Source organism: Corvus brachyrhynchos, unplaced genomic scaffold (assembly GCF_000691975.1).
Source record: "Corvus brachyrhynchos isolate BGI_N302 unplaced genomic scaffold, ASM69197v1 scaffold17, whole genome shotgun sequence".
NCBI lineage: Eukaryota > Metazoa > Chordata > Aves > Passeriformes > Corvidae > Corvus > Corvus brachyrhynchos.
In genome coordinates this window covers 240,884-266,083 of record NW_008240046.1, presented here as the reverse complement: position 1 = coordinate 266,083, position 25,200 = coordinate 240,884, and the positions used below count along the sequence as shown (strand labels likewise).

Genomic DNA, 25,200 nt, shown 5'->3' with positions numbered 1-25,200 from the left:
CAGCAGGACCTTGAAAGGCTGGAGAGTTGAGTGGAGAGAAAGTTAATGAAGTTCAACAAAAGCAAGCATAAGGTGCTGAGCCAGGGGATGAATAACCCTGAGTACCAGCAGAGGTTAGGGGATGACCCACTAAAGAGCAGCTCTGCAGAGAACAACCCAAGAGTCTTGGTGGATGACAAGTTGATAATGAGCTGGCAATGCCATTGCAGCCAGGAGAGCCAATAATATCCTGGGGTGCATTAGGAAAAGTGTGGCCAGCAGGCCTAGGGAGATGATCCTCCCCCTCTACTCTGCCCTACAGGCTACATCTGGAGTATTGTGTTCGGTTCTGGTCTCCACAGTCCAAGAAAGACAAATTGCTACTGGTGAGGGTCCAGCAGAGGCCAGAAAGTTGGTGAGGGGTCTGGAGCATCTCTCCAGTGAGAAGAGACTGCAGGAACTGTGCCTGTTTAGTCTAGAGAAGACTGAGAGGGGACCTCATCAAAACACAAAAATATTTTTAAATTGAATATCAAAAGGATGGTGCCAGAATTTTCAGTGGTGCCAGTGACAGGACAAGGAGCAATGGCCATAAACTAAAACACAAGAAATTCCATCTCAACATGAGGAAGAACTCCTTTACACTGAGGGTGGCAGAGTACTGGAACAGGCTGCACATGGAGGTCATGGAGTCTCCCTCTCTGGAGACATTCAAAACCCACCTGGACACATTCCTGTGTCACATGCTCTAAGTAACCCTGTGATCCCCAGAGGTCCCTCACAACCCTAACTATTCTGTGATTCTGTAACTGGAACCTATTTACACATGACAAAAATTATTCCTTTTACAGAACTCTGTAGCTCTGTTCATTATTTGTATTTTTCCACCTATCTTCCTTTGGCATTACAGTGAGCAGCCCTGTTTCAAGATATCAGCTGTCTCATCCTTCTCCATTGTATTCCTTCCTTGCAGGGTTCTCTACATATATAAAAGCAAAAATTGAAAAATACCAAGCTGTCTCCAATAGGTGATCTTCGCGAATGAAGAAGAAACTCTAGAGGGACAAACACAGGCAGAAGCTAACTGCTGCTTTTTATATTTTCTTCCACATAAAATCAAACAGAAGCTAGTTTGCCCTGGGCATTTTGCTTTATACATTGTGTAGAATACATATTCTTGTCCATTTATATTCATCAGACCTAAATCTGGGAACTGCTATCATGCTGACAAAGAACCAGAGACAGAATATAATTCCTGTGTTGCTCCTGTGTATGATAATATGATCTCCATGACTGGAAATTTTCTTGGTACCCTTGCACAGTGTGAAGATGGTATCAATCTGCCTGAGTAAGATTAGCAACATCCATTCAGTTTCTAACTCTGACATGAGGGGGAATGAACTAAAAGGCTAGAAAATACCAGTGTTCTCAATGAACAGATATATTTTTTGAAATATTTCCTGGTTTATAATAGGCGTTAATCAAATATTTTTGTTTGCTCCTCAAGTTTAGAAATAAATTCATTAAAAAACTTAATCCATTACTCTTCACAAAGTCAACCAAAAACTGAAGCAGAGCACATAATTAGAATTAATTGTATTGCCTGCTTGCAGAAGGAGTTCTGAGATATCCACTGGGGCTCCCAAAGAGGCTTTTTTCACCATTTGGGGGACCTTATGTAAGCTATATTGCCAAAATATCCTTCATTTGATATTACATAAATTTTTCAAGTTGAAGCAAAATGAACAGTGCATGCTTTATATTTTCTGCCCCTTCTATTCAGCAAGCAGGAACATCCTAAAAATTTTAAACATGGTCCACTGCTAGACTTCAGAGAGGGGTTTTGGACCCAACTATCCTATTAGAAAACTATTAGAAAAGTTGTACTAGAAAATTCTACAAATATGACACAGCTCTGAATACCAAGTTTTGTACCTTCATCCAACATGAAGACTGCAGTTTGTCAATCACTAACACAGTCATGGGAAACTAGAATAGTAGCAGAGAAGATGTTTTCAGGAGCATATTTCACATTAATAAAATTCAGTAGATACAGGTGATTAAAAAAACCTAATAGCTTTTTGCACTAACTCTTCTTAAATGTGACAGAAAGTTCAACTTTTCCATCTCTGCCTCGGATTTTACACTAGTCTTTGTGTTCCTTGGGTTTTTCAGCACTCTCCTAATCAGCATTTTGACTGCAGCTTTTGTTTTGCTCTAAAGGGCTTTACATGTGTATTTTCTGCAGTGAAATGAATAGAACTCCAAAGTGAATGACTGAATATTAAATAAATCAAAAGCATAGTTTCAAAACACTTAAAGTGGAAAAGTACTGCATTTACAAAACTGTCAGATTTGTTATTCCATCTATTTACTTTCCTAATACTGATCCCAGACTCTGCAAAGGCAAGGCTACTACTAGCCCAACAAAGAAAGCTGGAACATTGCAAATTGCTTTGTTTTTCCTGCAAGACATTAGTCAGAGATAGGCTAAGCTACTAGGACCACACCTGTCTTTTCCACAAAGGCAGGTAGTCAGAGATGACAGACCTGCACACCAGGGTACTTAAACACAGTGAGATTCAATTTTCACCAAAAGCATTCCCAGGGAAGAATAATTCCCCATGGAGAAACAGGAAAAAAAGGAGAAAACACTATTCCAAGAACTTGCCACTGTATGTAAAAAACCCACAAGATAAATCTAAAGAACTGAATGTTTAAGTGAGAATAAACTTTTTACCAAGTGAATTACTATATTTCATGGTAATAATTAAAATGATAACATAACATGCAATAAAATAATGATAAATAAGGTGATAGAAAAAAAACACTTAAAGGGTTTAATTGTTTATACAGTCCAAAAAGTCCAACCAAGCAGGGATAAAGATAAAAGCTGGCTCAAAAATATGTGATGAAGAATGCATTAGGCACAGGAATAAAAGGGATAACTCATAAGAAAACAAAGAAAGAGGTTTAAAAAAAAAGGTATCAAAATTTTGAATAAAAATTCTGATTCCAGTAAGGATTTTTGAATAAAAATTCTGATTCCCATAAGGATTTTTGAAGATCATTTAATTCTTATGATTTATTATTTTTTCAGTAAAACTACTGCTCTGAGACACTGTGGTTTTTTTTAATAATAGAAAATGACAAATGCCACTGCAATCAGTAACAATGACTTTCTCTTTCATCAGCTAGTGGTCTGGTGCTGATCATGGTGCAGATCAGATGATGAAATCAAGGAAAGTGAATTGGTAAACCAGCTGGAGAAAGCTTTTCTAATATGATTTAAGACAACAAAAACACAAACAGAGGAGCTTTCTTGTTTTTCTTTAGTTCACTTCTGTCTGTAACAGTGTGATTTCATTTATGCTTGTGAAAAGTGTATATAAAACTCTTATCTAATACTTATACTAACCACCTCCTCTCAAAGGGATAAATTGCAGCACAATCCAAATACAGTGGAAAGATAAGATCCTGGGATTTTTTGCATCCTACCCTGTATTTTTACAATGGGAAATAAAGATACACAAATTATGAGGAATCCATATTTTTATTCCTTTCCACTCTATGAGTCAAAATGCAGTAAAGGGTACCACATCCCTCTGTGAATTGAGTGAATGAGAATTTGACAAGACTAAAGGACCAGCAAAATACACACAAACTCTCCCTCATTAGATTTTTTGCACAAGAGTGACTACAGAGAGCTATGAATGAACAGTACTATGAATAATAAAACATCTGTGAATTACATAATGTCACTAAGTACATTCCAAATGGTATGCATATATTAACCCACAAACACAGGCTGGTACTTATTTAATACAAAATCAGAAAAAAAAAAGGGTGTTTCACAAAGGCCCTGGAAGTCCATTATGTTATCCAATTCTCACATATTACTCTAAGGAATGTGATGCTATTGTTACACCACAATAAACAATTGTCTCAGCAATAGCTCTCAGTGACAGGTAGCAATATCTTTGGGAAATCCACCAACTTTAATAAAAGTTTAAGGAAATGTAATTTCTTCTTGTATTTTAAACTGGCTGAAGTCTACATGGAAAAAAAATATGAGGAACTTTTACACATATTAAGACTCCATGTTTTCACAGCACTTCACATTGCCATTGAAATGCAGAAGCAAACTTCTAGCCCATAGCACCTTCTGACAATCAGAAAAGCTGTCCCTCGTATCACTGCAGACTTCACACAGCTTGATTGGAACCCTCTGTTTTAGAAGTGCCCCACACCATCCTGGTGATAAATCATTTTAGGATTTGCATGCTTGCTCTTAGCTTTAAAAAAGGATGTGCTGCTTTTTCACTGCTGAAGCAAGGCTTCTTTTTAAGCAGCTGTACTAGTCTCTTGACAGGGTAATACAGATACGGATCCATAATTATAAAGGGAAGTCAAAATTATGACTCCTCTGCTGTATATTCTTCTTAATGACTATCTCAGAAATAGGAACATAGAACTATTGCTTCAAACACAAGTCTGAAACCCCCAGAGTTTTAAATTAATATTGCATTTTTTTTTTAAATTACCTTTTTTCTGTCTCTCTAAAATTACCTACTCTTTCAATTAGCAGAAACACATCACTTGGTAAAAATACAAAGTGTTTTATTATTCTATTATAGCTTGATACCATTACTTGGAAAAGTCTTTACTACGAAGTAGCACACTGTTTATCCTCAACTAGTCATATATAACATCAGACAATTTGACAGTTTACCACACAAAAACCTGATTCAAACCCTCTTGAAGTCACTGACTCATATTTTCCTTTTACTTTCTTGAGTCAGAAATCTTTTAGAAGTCAAGTGCCCTTCATCCTTTCATTCCAGTATGTCGCACTCCAAGCTCATATCACAACTGCCTCCTCTGATGTTATGACCTCCATGGTAAGATAGTGTAGGAAAGGTTTATTCAGTATAAAAACTTAGGATGAGGCTCTAGGGTTTATGAAATTAACAGATGGCCTCAGTCTAAGTGTATTTAAAGGAGATTTTATTTTTTAATGAAAATAATTTGAGATTGGGTATGTAACCAAAACTCAGGTATGTACTTGATCTTATCCCAGAAATAATTCAAGACAGATCATCCAGGTTACCATATGGGCTATATTCCATTCCTGTTCCTATTAAAAGCAGATTACAGAATGGCTAAAGCTACTTATGATTTTTCAAGCTTACCAGTATTAATTTGAATAAGATAATAGATGAGGGAAGAATGATTGGCAGCCATTCCATCCACAAAGTACAAATCTCTTCAGCAGAACTTCAATGGATTGCAGAACTAAGTATCAAAAGATTTAGTGATAATTTGATCTTCCATTTTTTTAAATAGTAGTACTTCTTAGATAACGTTATTCACTCTATTTTTTCCTAAAAAAAGAGATTTGTCATATTTATATTCTGTCCTAAAATGCACTACTGCAAAGTATTATGAATGTTTGATATGTAAACTGAGGTATTAGATATGTGCAACATAAAATCTGTTGATGTGCAAAAATCATGAAGTGTACACAGTGAGTTATGAATCCAGTCTTAAGTTCCAACCATTGATATCCATGTCTGGGGACAAGAATTCCAATTGCCTTATCTTTCCTGGTTATGGCATGTAGGGAAGCAGCTAGTGCATCTGTACAGGCCCTGAGTGGCACATGCACAAGCCAGGGAGATGATACAGATGTCCAGAATCTTCCCACCTGACACCTGACTAAACTCACACAGGTTACTGCAAGATGTGGATAACCATCTGTACATCTGTCTGGTACTGACACTTAAGGGCCATATTGTTTCAAAGAGTTAATCACTGGAGGAAGTAATAGGAAATATTTTTGAAAATTCAGCACTGTTTCCTACATGAACTATAATAGTTATTATAGTTCTCTCCTGGTGCAGTTCAACACAGCCAGAATATGAGAAATCCAGCAGAGTCGATGCACTATAAGAGACATGTTTTATCATATTTACAATAAATTATGCAAAAAATGTAAAGGTTACATTTTAAGGGACAATTCTCTGCCTTTTTTTCCCCATCATATTAAGAGGGGGAAAAATTATTATTCTGAAAATGACAAAGCTGAAGTTATTATGCCAGACCTCATGATTCTAATTTTTTATCTTCAACATGCAAAAATGCTGTACATGTGTAGATGAAGACTTTACCTAAACTTTATATTAGGGCATAAATCAGTAAAATCCCATTGACACTCACATACCATGGGTAGAATTTACTTAAGCAATTCTCATCATGTCCTGTAATGTAAGCTGTCCTATATGTATTTAATACACCAGACCGTCAAGGCACAGAAATCTAAGGTGATTTCTTTCATCCCAGGGTAGCAGGTCAGTGTCATGAACAAGTTCCCGAATTCCCAGTTCCTAGTTCAATGTAGTAAACAGATTATTCATTTGAAATTAATGCAGCTCATGGTATAAATGCAGCCTTTACTGAAGTAGGCAACAAGACAGGAATATGTCCTATTGTTTGTATGTTTTATATATAAGCAGAAATCTGAAAAAAAATATCAAGGGGATTGTAGAAAGTTAATGGACTAAATAGCAGTTCAAAAATCTTCTGTCTTGTTTCAAGACTTGCTAATGTATCATCTTCTACAATTACTTACAGCAATGAATTCTGTGAAGCAGAAATCCTGACATTACTGTCTGACCTCCCATAGTTATAAATCCTATTTTTCTGAAAGCACTTTTTACCTTGAAATGTATTACAATAAGCCACAAACTCAATCAGAGCAACAAAAAATTAATATAAAAAACACCCTAACAACCTGTATAAAAACAGTTTATATTTTTCAAAAGTTATCTTATCCAAAATAACTTTTTGAGTGAAATCAAAATCTGTCTGGTGCTTCTCACTGACAGTTCTAATTTCAGTGAGAATGATTCAAAGCAAAGTGCAGAAGGCTGCATGGAAGTGCTCCACAACACAATATGAAATTGTGTTATATTAAAAATCCAATGCTATATTTAAAAATTAAATTTACTTTTTAAGTGGGAGATTGAAAATTAAAAAACAGTTTATTAGTATTGCCCCTATGTCTTTGCCTTTTCATTATTTCAATATTAATGCTAGAAATTAACACCATCAATGTAACAAAAATAAAGGAATACTAGAGGCTGCTTCAAGGGATTTTATTTGGTTTAGCTCTCTGCTACCCTTCAAGCTCTTCAGGAATGATCCAATGTCCGTACATGAGAAAGGCACAAGCTTTGCTCAAGAACTATGGTCAGATTCATAAAAATATTCAAACTGATCTTCCTTGAAAGATCAAAAACTGAACTCAACAGGAAACCAGAAATTATCAACTCCTTATCACTGCAAGATGCTCAGAATTCACGTGCTTCTAAGTGTCGGAAACACAAGGTGAGCATGACATGATGTCATGACATGACATAAACTTTACAGACACATGTAACTGTACTATTTGCATTCTCCTTTCACCATCTTCATTGCACTATAAACTCTTTATCATGCATAGGAAACACCTGACTAATTGCATCAGGAAGTCTACCCTTTGTATTCCACAACACTGCTTATAGCTGCTTCTTTCAGGCTCCCTGGAGCTTCAATTCACAACTTTTTAATGCCCTCCACAGGGAGTATTTCAAAATGAGGGATGGAAGCAGGATGAAGGCAACAAGAAAAACACTGAGTCTCCCGCAGCTTGTCTAGTTTTTTCTTTATAACATAAGCTTCTCAGGACAAAGCTCATGTATCGTTGTGTCACTGCCAGCACTGAGTATATAATCAATGGTTTCACAATACTATTGAATTTGTTATTTCCATGTCTTTTCTCCAATTCATTGAAAGACTTTACCCACTAACCATGTCAATATATTCACACTTCACAGATGTGAAATACTTGTATAAAACCAGATATGCTATCTATATTCAAAACCAAAAATATTGTTTCATTTGCTTACTTAACATGATTTTTTAGGAAAAAAAATGCAACCTGTAATTTTTTTTTCCTTAATTGCAGCATGGTTAAATCTAAAGCATTCTTTGACAAAAGTGCACTGAAGTATAGATATATGTAACTGTCCCATATACATAATGATGAAAATTAATATCTGTTTCAAATAATTTGGCCAGGAGGCAGTTCATAGCTGTTAAGCAAAAGAAGGATTTGCTCTGAAAAACAGTTCTCCCATCTTCAGTGAAATGGAAGACATGAAGCATTTCTACAATATGATACTACTTTTTACAGACATTTCTATGGATCTCATAACTACACCTTGTAGGTAATTCACAAAACAAAATGCATCAAAGAATTTTCTCTGACTGAGACAATGAAAATTATCCTTTTCACAGGTGTAGCCCAAAAGAAGTGGGTACTAGAGGCAGATCTAGGAACAGAGACTGATTTTCTGGTTTCTAGCCCTTCTACAGCTAGACTGATTTTCTTCCCCTCCATAGAAATGGTGTTGTGATGTTAGTAAAGTCAAATACACAAACTGTCTTCTACCATTAGATATATGCTAAAACAAACCAAGTGTGATGAGACATTTCTACTTAAATGTGTTCCATGTTAACTGACATTAGATGCAGAAAGGTTTTGAGCTTGAACACATATAAAATTCCTCTGAGATTAAGTCTCTCTGTAGACTCAGGTCAAGAGACACGAAAAAAGGTTTCATCCTAAATATTAGAAAAACAACTTAGGCTGAATGAAAGGGGCCCCAAAATGCCTACTTCCTACTAAGTGTGACACGATGCAGGTAGGTGAGATGCCAAATTTTGCAATAATCCTGATTCACCTTTTAAAATTATGCATGTGTAACTGTTTACATGCTAACTCCCTTCTTAGAGGTGAAAGCTGAGACTGGCTAGAGTTGTCTTTACTCCCTGTATGCTTTTACCATTCTCACAGTACAGGGCTGGATAGCAGAAGAAAATAATCCTTCTTCTAAGAATAAAAAGGAAAAGCAGATGGACATTTATGATATAGAATTATGCCCACACTTCTTCTGAGGTTAATTAGTTTATATACTCTTTTGCTCATATTTGCTTAAAAAAATTGCTCTAAAGAATATTGGAGAAATGATACCTTTTATGCAGAAACAACAATTGTCAGCACACAGTTTCACAGTTTAAAGAAGGGCTATTTTGTGTCGAAAGCCAATTGAAAATCCTGCTTTCCTGAATAAAAACTCTGCAAAATATAACATAAATAGATAATTAAGCCTGATAAGATAGGCTATAGAGCATAATTAGTTTACTAAAGTCCTGTAGAACATTTTCCTCTGTCATATTTCTCATAGATAATATATAAAAAAGTAGCGTATTTATATGTATAAATAATAAATAATTGAATTTTTTTTGAAAATTGGCTTGGTTGACACTTGCTACTCAAAATAGTATTACTGGCATAAACTAAGACTGTTTAAATGTGAAAACTAATCTGATTTGAATAAAAATTAATTTTAAACTAAATGTAGAAACATTAATGCCTTTCTTGAATTCCACCACTGAGCAATATTGAGGGCTCTGTGGTGACTGCCAGGGGTCATAACAAACCTTTTCTTTTTTTCCTGATAAGTGCCATAAATTCCTTAGAAAGGGCAACAAACTGGTTTCCTGTGATAGATGCCATTTCTAGGAACTAAAGATCAAAAGAAAACTCACTGCCCAAGTAGTAATCTATTGGGGTATGATGGAGAATAGTAATTCAATTGTGGCTTCTTGGTATTTCAGGAGCACATTCTAACAAAAAAAAAAAAGAGCTTAATGCTAAACAATGAAATTGTAGGCATGTTCATGGTGATAGAAAGGATTTAAAACATTTGTCACATTCTTCATATTTGCTCTTAATGCAGACTGTTGTAAAATATTGAGAACGACATAGAAGATGGAACAGCACTTGACATATTTGTAGTTTTCCCTAAAAGAAATGTCGAAAGTCAAATATTATGTCTACAAGCAAAATAGCTTAATTTTTCCCCAATGAAGAGGGAGATAATATTGAGTTTGTAAGAATGCATAATTAAGTATACATTGGAAATTTAAATATAGCCAGTGCATTTGAGAGTAAAAAGATATCTTTTATTAGCTCAGCAAAATTCAATCTATTGAATGACTCTCAAGGAGTAAAATGAGTAATAGGTTAAAGCATGGATTATCCTGACTTTTTAAATGACGAGTGGGTAAATCCAAGACTCTGTGTTTATGGCCCTAAATGAAGCTTGCAGGAAGAATAGAGACAGAGTTTTTTTATCAGCTTGAGAAATCTCAGGTGAAGGTGTTAAAATGTTTATGAGCCTTTGCAAAAACAGTTTACTTGAATTGAATTGTATTGTTCACCCTGAGACTAAAGTGTGGTCTGGGTGGTGAAAGTTTACTTAATTTAATCCTTTAGTCTAGGTTTGACAGACAGTTTAGCAAGCTGAGTACTACTGCGAAGACCATATCTACTTCTCCATTTATATGTACAATTGCAGTTGGCATTGTTGAGAGTGCCTCTACAAATTGTGACAGTACACATTCACCAGGAGAACCATTAAGATGAGAAAAAAAGATCTTGGGCTATACAGCTCCCTTTTCCACTGGTTTCCACTTCATATAATATTCCTACTAATAATTTATATAACTTGTTTTGTAACTAGCTAGAAAAATTTTATATTACAACTTCCCTCATAGTTTTCTACTGATATATCTTGCTCTTTTGTGTTCTTGTATAAAACAAATGAAAATAAAGAGATACTGAAAAAAGAGTGGTCTTTACTTATACAAACAATCTCTGGGTATATTTGGCCTGGTCATATGTGTAAGGCAATTCAGATTTGGCTTTAAAAGCTCTGACTTAACCTCTTCCTAGAAGATACGAAAATGAGAGTCGTATGGATGTATTTTTTTTTCTCTAATCCAAGAAGGACAATGGCAAACAGAAAGTAGAATGTCACTTCTAACAAATATCTTTCAGTCCCCCATTCTGACATAAAAAAAGACACTGCCCAACAATGAAGCAGCCGTAGGAGGCAAAGAGGAAAGAAATAAATCATAAAAGCTATATTACCACTTGCAATTCTGAAGCTCCCAGTGTCTTGCAAGTTGATGTCACAGAAGAAAAAACTCCTCATTTGATCTCCCACTGTTTTGCTGCCCTTTCCCCACTGGTACTGTAGCAGGAGGCAATATAAAAGTGCTTTTATTCCATACAAATTGCTTGACTGCTAAACTCTCTGAAATGTGAAAATTACAGTAGTTGCACAAATTTTTTTTTAAGGAGTCTTTCTTCACAACTGCTTCTGACCAAAAAATTAAATACAGAAGAATGAAATGGCAAGAACACAGAAGACACAATTTTAATTTAATTTCCTGTTGAATAATAATTTTATTGAAATAAAACTGCTATATTTGAGATAAGAATCTGACCAGAGGTCCTTAACATTGCCTTTACACATTCCAGGTTAAATTTCTTTTCTAAAATAATGTCTATATTCAGAAAAAGGCTGAAAATTTCACAAAACATATTTGCATACTTAATGCATTTATTTCTGCAAAATGTTATATGTTAAATATTTTGGTGTTTTTTTCTTTTTTCTTCCTCATCTTTAAGTAAGATTTGCAAATGCTCTGAACGCACAAAATATGGTCCATAGACTGCAGGTGTTTCATATACCATTTCCAAGCATGAGTTGAACTAAAGAAAAGGGATAGAAAATCCAAAAGAAACAACCTCTTTGCTGATTTTTTTTGACAATGTTATTTGTACCAATCTTTATAGTTCACTGATATTCCTAAAAAATACATTACAATAGAAAACTGTGCTTTTTAAATCTCTTTTGCATCTTTTTCCTTCTCATTCCTGTATGTCTTAACTGTAATTTTCTTTCTTTGTGTATTTTATTAATTTCTATAAGTTCTTTTATGCAGAATTACTAAAGTTCCAGACTAACAATCAAGGTTAAATAAACAATGTACATGTAGAAAACCTGAATCAATTCAAAAATGAAAGAATTGATTTTTTTTATTTTAATTTTGCTCATTGATTTTGTTCACAGAAAACAAAATCGATATGGTAGCAGCCTATTGACTTTGAAGTTTGATAATATATCTCAGTGCAATAAAGAGGTCAAAGCCCCTACTGTATCATAAATTCCTCCACTCAGAACTAATTACTCCAAGTGGAAAAAAGTGGCAGACTATCTGTTTTGAATAAACAGATGAACGCAAAGGGTGAGTTAACTCAGGCATAAACACATCACAAGCAGGAGAGAAAAAGTATTTTTCAGCATTGTTGTTCATACAGTTGAGAAGCCGTACTATGAAGGCAAGCCACAGTATACAGTCGTGTTACAAATATAATGTAGTTTTCTCATGCAGTTATACCAGATTTACATCACAAACTTTAATGGGCTGAAGTTATGCTTCATTCCTAAGAAAAAGAGCTTTATGAAAAATTATTAATACTTCAAATATCCTCTTTTGTTGTTTCTTATGATGAACAATATGACTAAATAAATTATTTAGGGGAAAACATTCAGCCTTTCTCTAAATCATAAACTGATATATGGTGTCATATTCAAATACTTATATAAAATGAATATAAAAATTGGTGTGTGTACATATATATATATATATATAAAATTGGAGTTGGCACTCTAGTCTTTGTTTTTTTGTGATGCATGTAACTCAGTAGTGACTGCAGAGTCAGAGAATTTCTATATATATGGTTTTGATACTGGCAGCTCTACAAGCCTTGATAAAATTATTCTAGTCTGGAGTGCTCTAGCCAAGTGAATTCAGTTGTCTTGAGAAACCAAACTGTACGTGTATCATGTGAGTGACTGTTGATTTCCCTATATGCTGATAGTCATTTATCCTGATTTTGTTTCTTTGTATCTACCTCAATTTCCTTGTAGAGCCATTTTTCTCAGCGAAATCTGAAGGATCGAATTCTGCTTGCCTTGAATCCTCTTCCACACTCTCTCTCATGTCCCCAAGCAGGACAAAGATTTTCAAATACTAAGACTCTTTCTGAATTTCCAGAATTTCAGTTCTGAGGTATAATTTTTTTTCTTTGTTTATCTAGCATGTCATCAGGATTGGTTTATTGTTTTTTTTTCAGCAAACCACAAATACTTCATTGATTCAAACACTGAAAATTCAATCTTGTTCACACTCATCTCCCAGTTACTAATTCAACAAATAATCTAATCAAATTTCAGTCTTTTCAAAGATGGAACAAAGAAGAAAATGGTGAGTTTTTTCATCCTATTCATATGCCTGAATTAGATGGTATTTGATCCTCTTCCTCTACTTACGATCAGTTCTGCTTACCAAACCTTTCTCATGTACCATTTTTTTCCCTGTTTTGAATTCTTTACTCCATTTAATATCACTCCAAGCGTATCCAAAAAGTAATCTGAGTCTCTTGTTTTCAGAGGTTTTTTTCATGATTTATCATGTTTGGGTTTTTTTTTTCTAATAGCTTTGCTTTAAAGGTCCACTTAGTTCAGCAGTAACCCTGCCCCCTGGGAATCAATTTCTTAACATAAGAGTAAAGAGAGTTCATGGATTTTGTGATCCAACATCCCTTAGAGTTGGAGTGTCATTTCATAAATAATTCACTTACGATCACATACATTCATTTTACATGATTCCTCAATGTGGCCAGGGTGCTGCGTAGTCTGCACTGTATCCACCTACAAAAAATACAGAAATATATATATGTCTGCTTACCGGGATGTGAGCAGGTTTGGCTAACTTAATCCTCTACCATGGATCTTACTAGTGAGCAAAAAATTTCTCTTCTCTGCCTTAGGTCCAAACATATTCCATAAAATAACTATTTTGGCAGTGAAGACAGAACTGTCTGTTTCACACAATATGAAATCTGTTTCATATTTCTTAAGAAAAAGAAGGAATTAAGTGAGATATGCCCAGAAACAAGCTGGTTTTAGGTTATAGACAAATTGGAGTGATTTATACATTCTTCCTTTTCTTAAACATAGTTATTGAAGACAGAGGAAAAAATAATACAGATGTCTCAGGTATCAGTGATGAGCATAACTCTTCTCCATCAAATGATGGGATAAATAGTGCAGTACAGAGAGTGGAAAGAAGCAAAGAATAGGAATTTTACAAGAAAACAAACAGGCAACTCCTCTTTCCTTTTTAGTGAGCAAGCCAGAGTTGGAGGGCAACATAGAGTATACAATGACAATTCTGTGGACGTCTACATTCTTCAAAATGCCAGGTATCAACTATCTTGCTCTAAGGTAGACATAAAGAAAATGCAGAACTAGGGGAGAACCTTCTTCCTTTGAATCACTTTGATTAATATGTTTGTGAAGGAAATGAGACACTAAAGACATGCACACCTAGTGATAAACAGTGAAGGGTTCTATCCAAAATATTCTTCAAAAACAGCACTTAAAATATCACTCAGAATTGAGTCATCCACACAGAAAAATATTAACCCATTGTTGCTGGTTACATAACACATTTTGTTGGCATTCATCAGTCTTTTCAGCTTTTCCAGTACCATTGAATTATTAATAATTTATATTTATTTTACATCACTGACTACTACATCCTTATTTTAATGAATCATTTCTTCTAATCTGTTACACATATGCAAATTTAAAACCAAATTACACAAACATAGGATAGCAATGTCAAGCATGTCTATAAAGCATCTTTTACTCTATGAACATAATCCATAAAAGACTCCCAAATGTCCTCAAATAATAACGTCTGCTCCTCAATCTAAATATGTTCTTCTTATAGGAAGCCATCTGGGACAACCAAGCAAAACATTCTGCTTTGGTTGCAGAAGAAATATATTTACACCTCAGTAAAATTCTTCATCATCACCAATCAAATTATATACAAACCTCTTTGTTCAATTTACACTGGCTTAACTTGACAAAACAGCAAAAACACTAAATAGGCCAAAACATTCAATAAAAATACAGGTAATGTATCTATCTTTCTATCTACCGATCTATTTTTATCAATCTCTACCTTTCATTTAAGTTCATTAAGTACCTCAAAATTCCTAACTTAACAGTTATTTAAATTAATATAAAAATTAAGTTTTGCTAACTTTAAGGAGAGTACATTCACTGGAATAGTAGACTTGTCCAGTATGCAATTAACAGAGATATGTTAACATTTATTTTAAATATCTTTCTCCAAGATACGTGTTCTGAGGTCAAAAAAGTTCATAGATGTGACGTATCCCTTCTACAATAAGAGCTTTCTTGTATGACAGATACCCATACTATTTTTTTCAGCTGACAAATCAAATCATAAATAGCGAGAGAAAAGCTAAAACAAGCAAAACAAATTACCTGGCACATACTAGACAAAATGTTGAATCTTTTTTATCACAAATGCAATATATTACATTATTAAATCTCAAGCAATCATGGAAGTATCAGTGTGTGTGTCTCTCTTACCTGCAGTACACCTGATGCAGCATATGAAGGGAAGGACGACAGTGCAATTTGTTGTGCCTCTCTACATTACATCTTAACAAGCAACGAAGTCTGCATCACCTGCCAATCTTTGGCACACTCTATGCAGGCATAGAGAGCAAACTGATGGAAGGCCTTGCACCTGCACCGCAAGTGCTACACACTACGTGACAATCTAAGGACAACACTGGAACAAATCAATGCTTCAAAATGCTCACTGGTGCTCAGAAATATGTACAGGACTCCAAACATAGACTGAAGAGAAGTTCACACCCAAAACACATTCTCATGCTCTGTGTCATTAGTGTAGATGTGTCCATATATAATGATTGACAGAAAATAATTAGAAAATTATCTTTTCTCCTCAAGTTCCTGTTAATTTAGGTGCTGTTGTCCCCACTTCTTTACAGCAGTTGAGGAATCTTGCTAATTTCCAGGAAATTGATATTATTTTCTTGTTCCTTCTCCCATTTTCTTGCACAAAAATGGACATATGCCAGAGTTAAATGAAGAATTGGAAGTCACTACCTCAGTTTTCATGAGCAAGATGCTTGCAGCTCTCCACTAACCCAGTCCATAATACTAAAATACAGGCCTGGAAGTTTCTTAATACTTACTGAGTCCACTTTCTGCTTATCATGGGTATAGTTTCACATAATTTCTTGATAGGTAACAATTCTATTGCATGAATATTTCAATGGGAAATTGCTTCCGGAATTTCAATGCTGTAGTACATAAATATTATTGCAAAACAACCCCATATTTATTCAAGGATCTTTATTTCTGTTTCTCCTTTTTCCTTAACTTACATATTTATTGCCATTGGAAACCAACCTTTTAGTATTAGTGACATATATTTGCTATTACTGCAATTGTTTTTCATTCAATAAGTGAGAAGTCACACTTTAACAGAGTGTAGATGATCACAGACAACATATTGCTACAAACTTAGAATTATTAACTTCTGCAAGTACCATTTTATTGTGGGGTTTTATGGCCACTCATTTCACTTTATTCTTAGAACTATATCTCTGTCTGTAAATATGTTATGATTGCAATATATATTATATATTCATCTGATTGATGTGTGCACATGACTAAAAATGTGACACAAGTTTCTGCAACATCCTTAAACGGAACTGAAAGGCACAACACACTCATCTTTGCCCACCACAGCAAATGCCAGATAAAAATATATCTCCATAGATTTCCTGTTACATTTCACAAGATACTCCTAACTTATTTTTAAACTTCTTATACACATGTAACTTCGTTTTCAGTTTGTGGCAGAAATCAAAATAGGATATGCAGAACTATAGAAAGTGTGTTGAATATATTTCCTTAGAATGTACATCTAGCATAAGGAAAGGTAATTCTCATATTCTTAAATAAACAAAAGAAAATTAATCAGTAAATGAAACATTCACTATCTTTATGTTGTGCCATTTGTATACACAAGTAAAGGCCACATACTGGGCAAAAAATAGGCAAAATGGTACTCAAGAACAGTTATTTCTGAATAAGAAATTAATGAGGATTTCTACATGTGAAAAGAAAAGGATGCATAGATTTTGATAGTTAAAATTTTTGTTATAGATATGGTCTAAGTTAATATAAAAATTTAATAATCCTGCAAATGAAAGTTTTTTAAAAAAAAAGTTAAAGAAAGCTTTAAAGAGTAACACACCTAGAGTTAGCACACAGTTTAACATGACTGTATTCTCATCTAACCTCATTTAAATTAAATTTATCATATTTTTATTCTCTGACTACTTCTGACTCCTGCATGTTAGGTAAATCAAGTCTATCCAAACTAATACTTTTAGTTCTTACCAAAACAACACAAAACAAATTATCCTTTTAACCCATCATTGCAAGCATAAAATTGATAAAATAAACATCTATCATTCATTATCTTTACAAACTCTCTGGGTTATTGATTTCCTTCTCACACTATGCTTATAAATGAATTTTGAACATTTAGGAATCTGTCAAATTCCACCACTTATGTTATTTTCATAGTCACACTTTGCAATAATATGGTAACGTATCGACCACTCTTGATGTTAAACACTAGAGGACTGCTGGCTCACAAAGCCAGTGGTTACAGATGGAAGAACTGTGTACATGCCATTGACCTGAAAGACTAAAGAATTTATAACATAGAATTTTTTTAGATGGAAGAACTGTGTACATGCCATTGACCTGAAAGTAATTAATTCATCCCCACAAACTAAAGAATTTATAACATAGAATTTTTTAAAAAAATCACATCCACTTAAGTGTTTAGGAAGCAGTTCTTTCTAAAAAAACCCAAAAGCTTGTAAACTAATAATAAACATATACCTTCTATTAGTAGTAGGTAGGAATGAAAATCAAAATATAAAATATCCCATTTAACTCTCTAATCCACTCTCACAGAAGCAGTGCAATATTAAAAAAATTGCATATTGAATGCTATTTACTAGAATGACTTGCCATTGATGAAGCACAGAACTGTCTTCATTACAATCCACTATAAAGATTTTATTGTTTTATCTTCAGTATGTATGCACTGACTTATGCCAGGTAGACCATATTCAGAAATATAACTTGCTAACAGTATTTTGAAAGCACAGAGTGGAATAACATAGTATTAATCTACCTAAAAAGCCTCAGTAATGCAAACTTCCATATGGTTTGCCTTCAACTTATGTAATACATTTATCAAAATTCTGTCACCTTGCCCTATTGATGTACTGCATTAAAAAGCACTGTAATGATAAGAGTGATACCTATTTAAGTTATTTATTACAATCAAGCCAGAAAAACTCTGGACCTCCTTAAAAACTGAGCAATACTGCCATGTCAAGAAAAGGAAAGGTTCATGGAAAAACAGAAGCATAAGTACTGATATCCTTAGATGCCTCTGATGCTGCAAACCTCACATGGAGAAGTTTGTGCTGCTCCTTAAACAGCTTACAGAACAAAGCTTGATCTCAGTGTAGATAATGCTACTAACAGTTTAATCCATCATTAAGGAACTAAGGCATTAAAAGTATGGCCCATATTTTTTTGCTGTTGTTTCTTTGTCCCTTTTCTTAGAAATACACAAACCTACTGGAAGGAAAATATCTGTATGATTCTATTATTCTAAACTGATGAAGTTCCATTTCAAAACTATCAAGATATTTTTATGTCACCTCAATCTCAGAGAGTTGAAATATTTTATTTTTTCAGTTTCTAAATTAACATAGAGTGGTACATATTTCCTATTGTGACAATATTGTTCTTTAATACGTTTTGCTGATATTTATTCCCAGTATATTTATGAAGACCAATCACATCTCCTCTCCCCACTTACTCTCTTAAGGCTCTGAGGTAAACCTAGCAGTGATTTAAAACCAGACAGCAGGAACAGTTACCACCCTCATCTGCTCCACCCTTCTGATGGGCACTAAAGCCCTCAGGGCAGGGTTTTATGGCATGCCTATGAACTCATCTACTATTGCAGTCTTCAGCTGGGTGTATTAAAGTAAAAGAATTCCAGTTTTGCTTTACCCTAATATACAAAGCAGTAGTTCACAAAGTGATTCAAAGGAGGTTCAAGTATTCATGCCTTGAGGACAGTAACAACTTCTGCCATCCAGTTTTAGCCTGCCACAACATGTCTCTCAGAGCCTTAAGTCTGAATAAGCAAAGTCCTTTTAGTCTTCTCTTGCTCAGCTAGGTCTATATTCCATGGTTATTAAACAGCTTTTTCTGAATGTCTAAAAGTAAGCTTAATTGTTCCTGAAAATGGTTGAGTAGAATAACAGAACAATTTCTCAGAGGAAGTTTCATGAATGACTTCTCAAATGACATGACTATGTCTGTTTCTCTCACAGCAGCAACCAAATTGATGCAGCCTTATGTTGCAGAAATAAATTTGCTTGTGTTACACTAGTGGTCCTAGTAACTCTGCCTAATATATTAAATTCTTCTCTTTTTCTACTGCCCCCATGTCATTATTTCCTACCTGAATTTACAACTTGGTCTTGTTTTAAGTTTTAACTCCTAAAATCTAGAATGTTTTCTAGTCCTTCAGCTAGACAGCCTAATTCTCACACAAATTCATTATGTTTATCATATTTGTTTCACAATCAAGTCTCCTTATTACATTTGCACTAATTTTGCTTTAAAATATAAAGCAAAAATGTTCTTGAGACTGATGCTTGACTCAAGTAACTTTTCATGATGCTTACCTTTGCAAGAACACCAATTGTCATCTCATTTAAGTGAATTTCTTACATTTTTTTTTACTCCTTTAGCAGTACCTATCTTCCTCAGGTGCACAGATAATTTCCCAGGTGGCACAGTATCAACCGATGGCTGAAGTCCAAGGAGATGACTAAATTTTCTTTGTCTAGAAAATTGGTTATCTTTTCAAAGAAAGTTATCAGATTGGTTTGTATAAACTCCTTTCAGTAAAGGCATTTTCAATTTCCATCCTATCTTCCCTCATTCTTTATGTCAGTAACTTAATTTTTTTTCATATAATCTCTGCTCTACTGTTTGATAAAAGATGAGGTCACACTTTCAGACCTTTATCACTTCTTTTCCATCTTCCCCACTACTTAAATATAAATACTTTATTTGCTATTCTCCAACGAAACAGTACCTTTTTTTTTTCCCTAACAGATTTATTTAAAAGAAGACATTACATGCTTTGCTCTATATCACTCAGAATTCTGTGGTGACACCTATCTGGTCCTACTTGACTTAAATACATCAGACTCCTGGTTTTGCTTTTATCTCAGACACTTCCAGCTTTTGCCTCCCATGTATATCACTGTCACATCTACATTACCTTTCACTTCTAAGTGTAAAAATCGTCCTGATTCTCTCCCTTGCTCTTATAGCTTAATAAAGTTTTCTTTTAATCATCCCTTTAATGTCCACCTCAGTCTACATTTGTCAGCACTTAATCCTGATAATGACCACACCCCTATAATGTACATCTCTCTGATTATCTGACTTCCCGTCTCCCTCTTTTTCCAATTCATTGCAATTTCTTGATCTTTTAATTCCATCCAAAAAAAAAAAAAAAAAAATCTTCTCATGCATCTACATGGAATAAACAGCTGTGCATCTGAGGCTCTGAGAAGGAATTTGAGCTATTTTACTTCATAGATAAGTATGAAGAATATTTCTATATCAACTTCCCCGCTTTCCTCCTGTCAGTGTATGTGAAATCATTGCCTACCCCTACTACTGAAGGCCAATGCTGAAGAGAATAAACTGTATTGATTGAACAGGGAAAGTACTTTTCCAAGTCCCAGAATTAATCTGCCTAGAGGCAAAATGTCTGTGTTCTCTATTAATGATCCTTTGTCACTTCAAACATAGTATTGTATTTATTTATAATTTCTCTAGCCATCATACTGTACTCACCAAGACAGAAAAAAAATTAAGAATGGCAAGACTTCAGTGTCTAATGTATAAAAGGCCTGAGGTAAATGACAAATATGGGAGTTTTTATGTAATTTTAATTTTTAGAGGCATTAATATCTGGTTGTTTTAAAGGAGATTTTTTTAAATCATTGCCTAATGTATAATCTACATGGAATGGTATCTGTCGATTAAATTTGTTGCTTACTAAGGTTTCCATTTGCATGTACAAGGCCAGGAAGGACTTCTAGTGAAATGTTCATGAGAGGTAGAAGCATTACTCAAGGAATTAAATACTTTATAGATATATTTAAAACAGACCTCTGCGATGCGGTAGAAATAGCAAGTTATGCATTTATTGCTTACTTTGGTAAGGAAAGTATTACTTTTCATCTCATGGGCACAACAGACTCCACAGGAAAGCTGTACACTTCAGACCTTTGGAGACACTGGGCCAGTAATCCCTGTTCAACACAGACACTCCTACTCTACCTGGGGTACAACAGGCTTCAGGGGCTTCTTTTGCCCCACTACCACTCCTCAGCCCCCCTGCTTGCCCTTGGCTGAGAGGGGCATTTATTCTCCTCTCTAGTCAAAATGCACTAATGCATGCGTGAAGCAGAGACCTGGGTGAATAAAACTCCCCCCATCAGGCAGCAAAGACAATTATGCCAAAGGCACAGTAGGGCTCTAAAGGTAGAGGCTTACAGAGCACCCAAAATTGAAAGAAAAATTTATGGAAAGCAGGGATAGTGAAAGATGAAGGGAAGTTGGTTTAACTGTTTTATACAGGATCCTTAGGCAGGAAATAACAGACCTACCAGCCTTTAGATCAAATTACAAAGTACAAGTAGATATCACTATCACCTAGAAAACTCACTGATCACAGTGAGTAGGTAGTGATCCTGGTAGGGATGTTGCAGTAAGAAAACCAAACAAACAAACAAAAAAAAAAAAAACAAGAAGAAAATGTCAGAAGATGAAAGAAAGCCCTTTTACCAGTGTGCCAGCCATTTGAAATGTCACAATAGGCATAGGTTGAACCCACTGTTTGAACAGATCACAGAAAACATGGTGTAAAACACAGATTCAAAAAGCAACATTAAAGGAGAGTGTTGTTCAGTAAGCAAAACATAAAATTAGGCTTCCAGAATCCCTCTTAAGTGTACCTCCCTGTTGCAATCAAAAAGATTATAAAAGGTACAAGTTCTCGGTTAGTCTGTACATTCATCTAAATAACCACTTATGTTATGGAAGCATCACAATGATTAACTAAGTTTATAAAGAATAGAGCTATTCTTAGACGCTGTGTTATATGTAGGCAAAACACTAAATTGTTGTAACAATACCATAAACCCATCTGTATTGTCAACTGTTCACTTTCTTAAAATTAAGTTCAAAGCAAGAAGGGGTTTTTTTGTATCTATGTCCTCCCTTTCAAAGGAAACATAAATTCCATGCTTCTAAATTACTTGCAACTTTTGAAGTCCTTTATCAAGGAGAAATATGGTGTTTCCTAACAAATAAGGGCTTGTATTACACTGTGGCTTATGAGTACAGTATGGTAGATTGGTTTAATTAAAGTCTGTCAAATTATCTAAGTGGGATTTTTTTTACATTTTGCAAATAATTGCTTTATTTCTCTATTCACTTTTTGTTAACAGAAACAGAGAAAGTTACTTTTAGCTTTAATATATGATGTAGAATGAAGAAAAAATAAGAAAAAAAACCAGTTATTGATGTGACCTTTAATTTATTAGACACTCTTCTAAATTAAACCTAAAATGAACAAAATTAAACTATATTTGACAACGGTTATATATGTGAAATAATGTCACATACCAATATTAGACTGTCATGCTAATATTTCACATGCAAAAGTATCTGAACAGTGGAAAGCAACAAATGTTGCATTCAAATATTTATGACATCAGTTAAATTACCTCACGTTAGATTGCACTCTGGTGATTTGAACATAGCATAGTTAACACATTTACAGATATAAGGTGACTACTAATCCTTTTGTTCATAAATTCCTCATGGTCAATTTATTTACAGAATTTGCACATGGGAATACTAAATTAACGCTATAAACTGGTTTAGTTCAGTGTTTAGGGTTGAGTTTTTTCTCATATTTGATCAAAAACTAAAAAGCATGTTCTTCCAGTAAAGTAGCTCCACTTCTTTTGTGTTAAATTACATCTAATGTGCAGAGAGAAAAGACTTTTCTCTGTCCAGGTAAGTTACAGAAGAATAGTCCAGTTTATTCTTACATGGCTGCCCCAACTCAGTATATTACCAGTTGTAGTACTCAGGAGTAAGACACGTTAGAATGGCTGCCCCATATCTTAGAAGGGATGGACAACAAAAGACATTTTTCCAGTTAAGTTTCAGGAGACAGATGTACACCAATGAAACAGTGCCTAGGCTGGCTGGCAAGCAGAGTACACCAGCCAAGACTAATAGGTTACGATTTTAGATATTTATTTGTGGGGGTTTCTATTTCAAATAGAAGGATGCTTCAGAAAGTAAAAACAAGTGCATACTTCATGTATATTTTAATTGGTTTTCTGCATCACTATAGAACATTTTACAAATGAAAGGCCTCTCTCTCTTTCTTTGAATAGAAAAACTCCAGAGCTGATTTCATCTTAAAATTTGCATAACCTTTTTCCTGATGCCTTTTCAGTAGTTAGTTCTTGTAATTTGAGTCCTCCTTTGGATGCCCACAAACATAAATTTTTTGGAGAAATTTCTAAATAATGGCTTAGCTTCTTCAAGGAATTGAGAGACCTTTGAAGTCATTTTCTTAAAGACTTCCTGTAAGGTATCTGGGGGAAAATACATTAGTGCTTTACTCCAACTTCTGGCTTTCCTAGAAACAAACAAATACATGGTGTAGGTCCATAAAAACCTTCTGCTTTGTAGGATGAAAAATAACTTAAGTCCCTTCTGTGTATCAGGCAGGAACTTGAGAAATCCAAGGCTGTAGATCTTTTGTTTGGATCTGCAACATTTAAAATAATGCAAATTCATTTTGTGATATTGTAGAGGGGACTAAAAAGAAGGAAAACATCTTGATAGGCTTTAGTATAATACAATAACTAAGCTTTGTTGGAACAGATTGCCAAATAAGACCAATTCACTGTGGAACACGAAGAAAACAGCAGCAGCATGAACTCTGGTGTCTCCTTGTCAGTATCTGCACAGACTCTGGGTAGCACACTGGGCTAACTTTTACTTTATGGATAGTGTGGTCCACCCTCAACAGATCTTTAAACATCAGTAAAACCTTTCCTCAAATTATTTCTCTTTTGAGTTAAATGTGAAGGGAACGTACGCTTGCAGCAAGTCTTATGCCACATTTAAAAGGATCAGAAGTGAAACGTACACTGGACATTTACCCCACTGCTACTTGGATGAACGAGAATTTCATCATGAGCATTTATATCTGCTCAAGGGGAGAGCCATGCTCAATAAAATCTTCCCCCTCTCCTATTTTAAAGACTGTATTTATAAAACCTGTCTTTGTAGATGCTTGCTAATACTCAAAACAAGTGAAACAAGCAGGCCAGTTCACCTTTCTGATTCTTGCTCCACAGAAGTGCAGCAGGAACCCATGAAACTGAATGTTTAGAAAACCAGATCTGATGAAAATATTCTTCTCAAGTTATTTACAAAATGCAATTCTGAAGAATATAAGACTTCATTTCAGTTTCATTTTACCAAAATTTTACATAGACTGTCTCCATGTAACTATGTTTCATGAAAGCCTGTTATAATTCAAAACTATTTAAAGATAACAATTAAACCAGAAGAATTATGCTACTCACAGTGTGTTTTACACTTAATAAGTCATTGTTCTACCTTACACTTATAAAGAGAGAGGAGGGAAGTAAAAAAACAAAAGGAAAGAAAAAGGTGTTTCATCTTCATTGAGTGCAGACATTTTAGATCTACTTGCTTTACTCAATTTGTTTTAGGAGAAAAAAGGAATCTTTGACAAAACTGTCATCTTTAAAATATGGTGATATTTCATTTCTCCCTTCTGCACTATTTAGATTGCTGGGAACTGAAATACTTCCAGCAGCCACTGTGTCCAATTTTTCAGAGCTGTCACTTCCTAGCAAATCTGCTTAAGCAAAATACTTATGTTAGAAAACAGAGCAAACATATGATATAAAATACATTCTACATTTCTTTGCAAGATAACTCATATTCAAACACAAAACAGAAGGTATATATAAACACCTGGAATCTGAGTCCTATAGACTCTTTTAAACCATAAATCTGACTAATTTCCAAAGACGTATAGAATTAGCTCACTTTTTTTGACTTTGATGATTTTATTTTTTCACAA

The 25,200-nt window shown here is 34.5% G+C and overlaps 1 protein-coding gene across 5 annotated transcripts in view; it reads right to left on the bottom strand.

Moving 5' to 3' along the window:
* PCDH7 (protocadherin 7) overlaps positions 1 to 25,200 on the bottom strand; it is a 272,817-nt gene that overhangs the window by 207,520 nt on the left and 40,097 nt on the right. For 3 of the 5 annotated variants that reach the window (XM_017744386.1, XM_017744382.1, XM_017744383.1), the window contains one exon: positions 13,593 to 13,652. The exons of the other annotated variants lie outside the window; for them this stretch is intronic. In XM_017744386.1, coding sequence (XP_017599875.1) covers positions 13,593 to 13,652 — 60 coding nt within the window. The remainder of the gene's footprint in view (positions 1 to 13,592; positions 13,653 to 25,200) is intronic. 5 annotated transcript variants of the gene reach the window in all.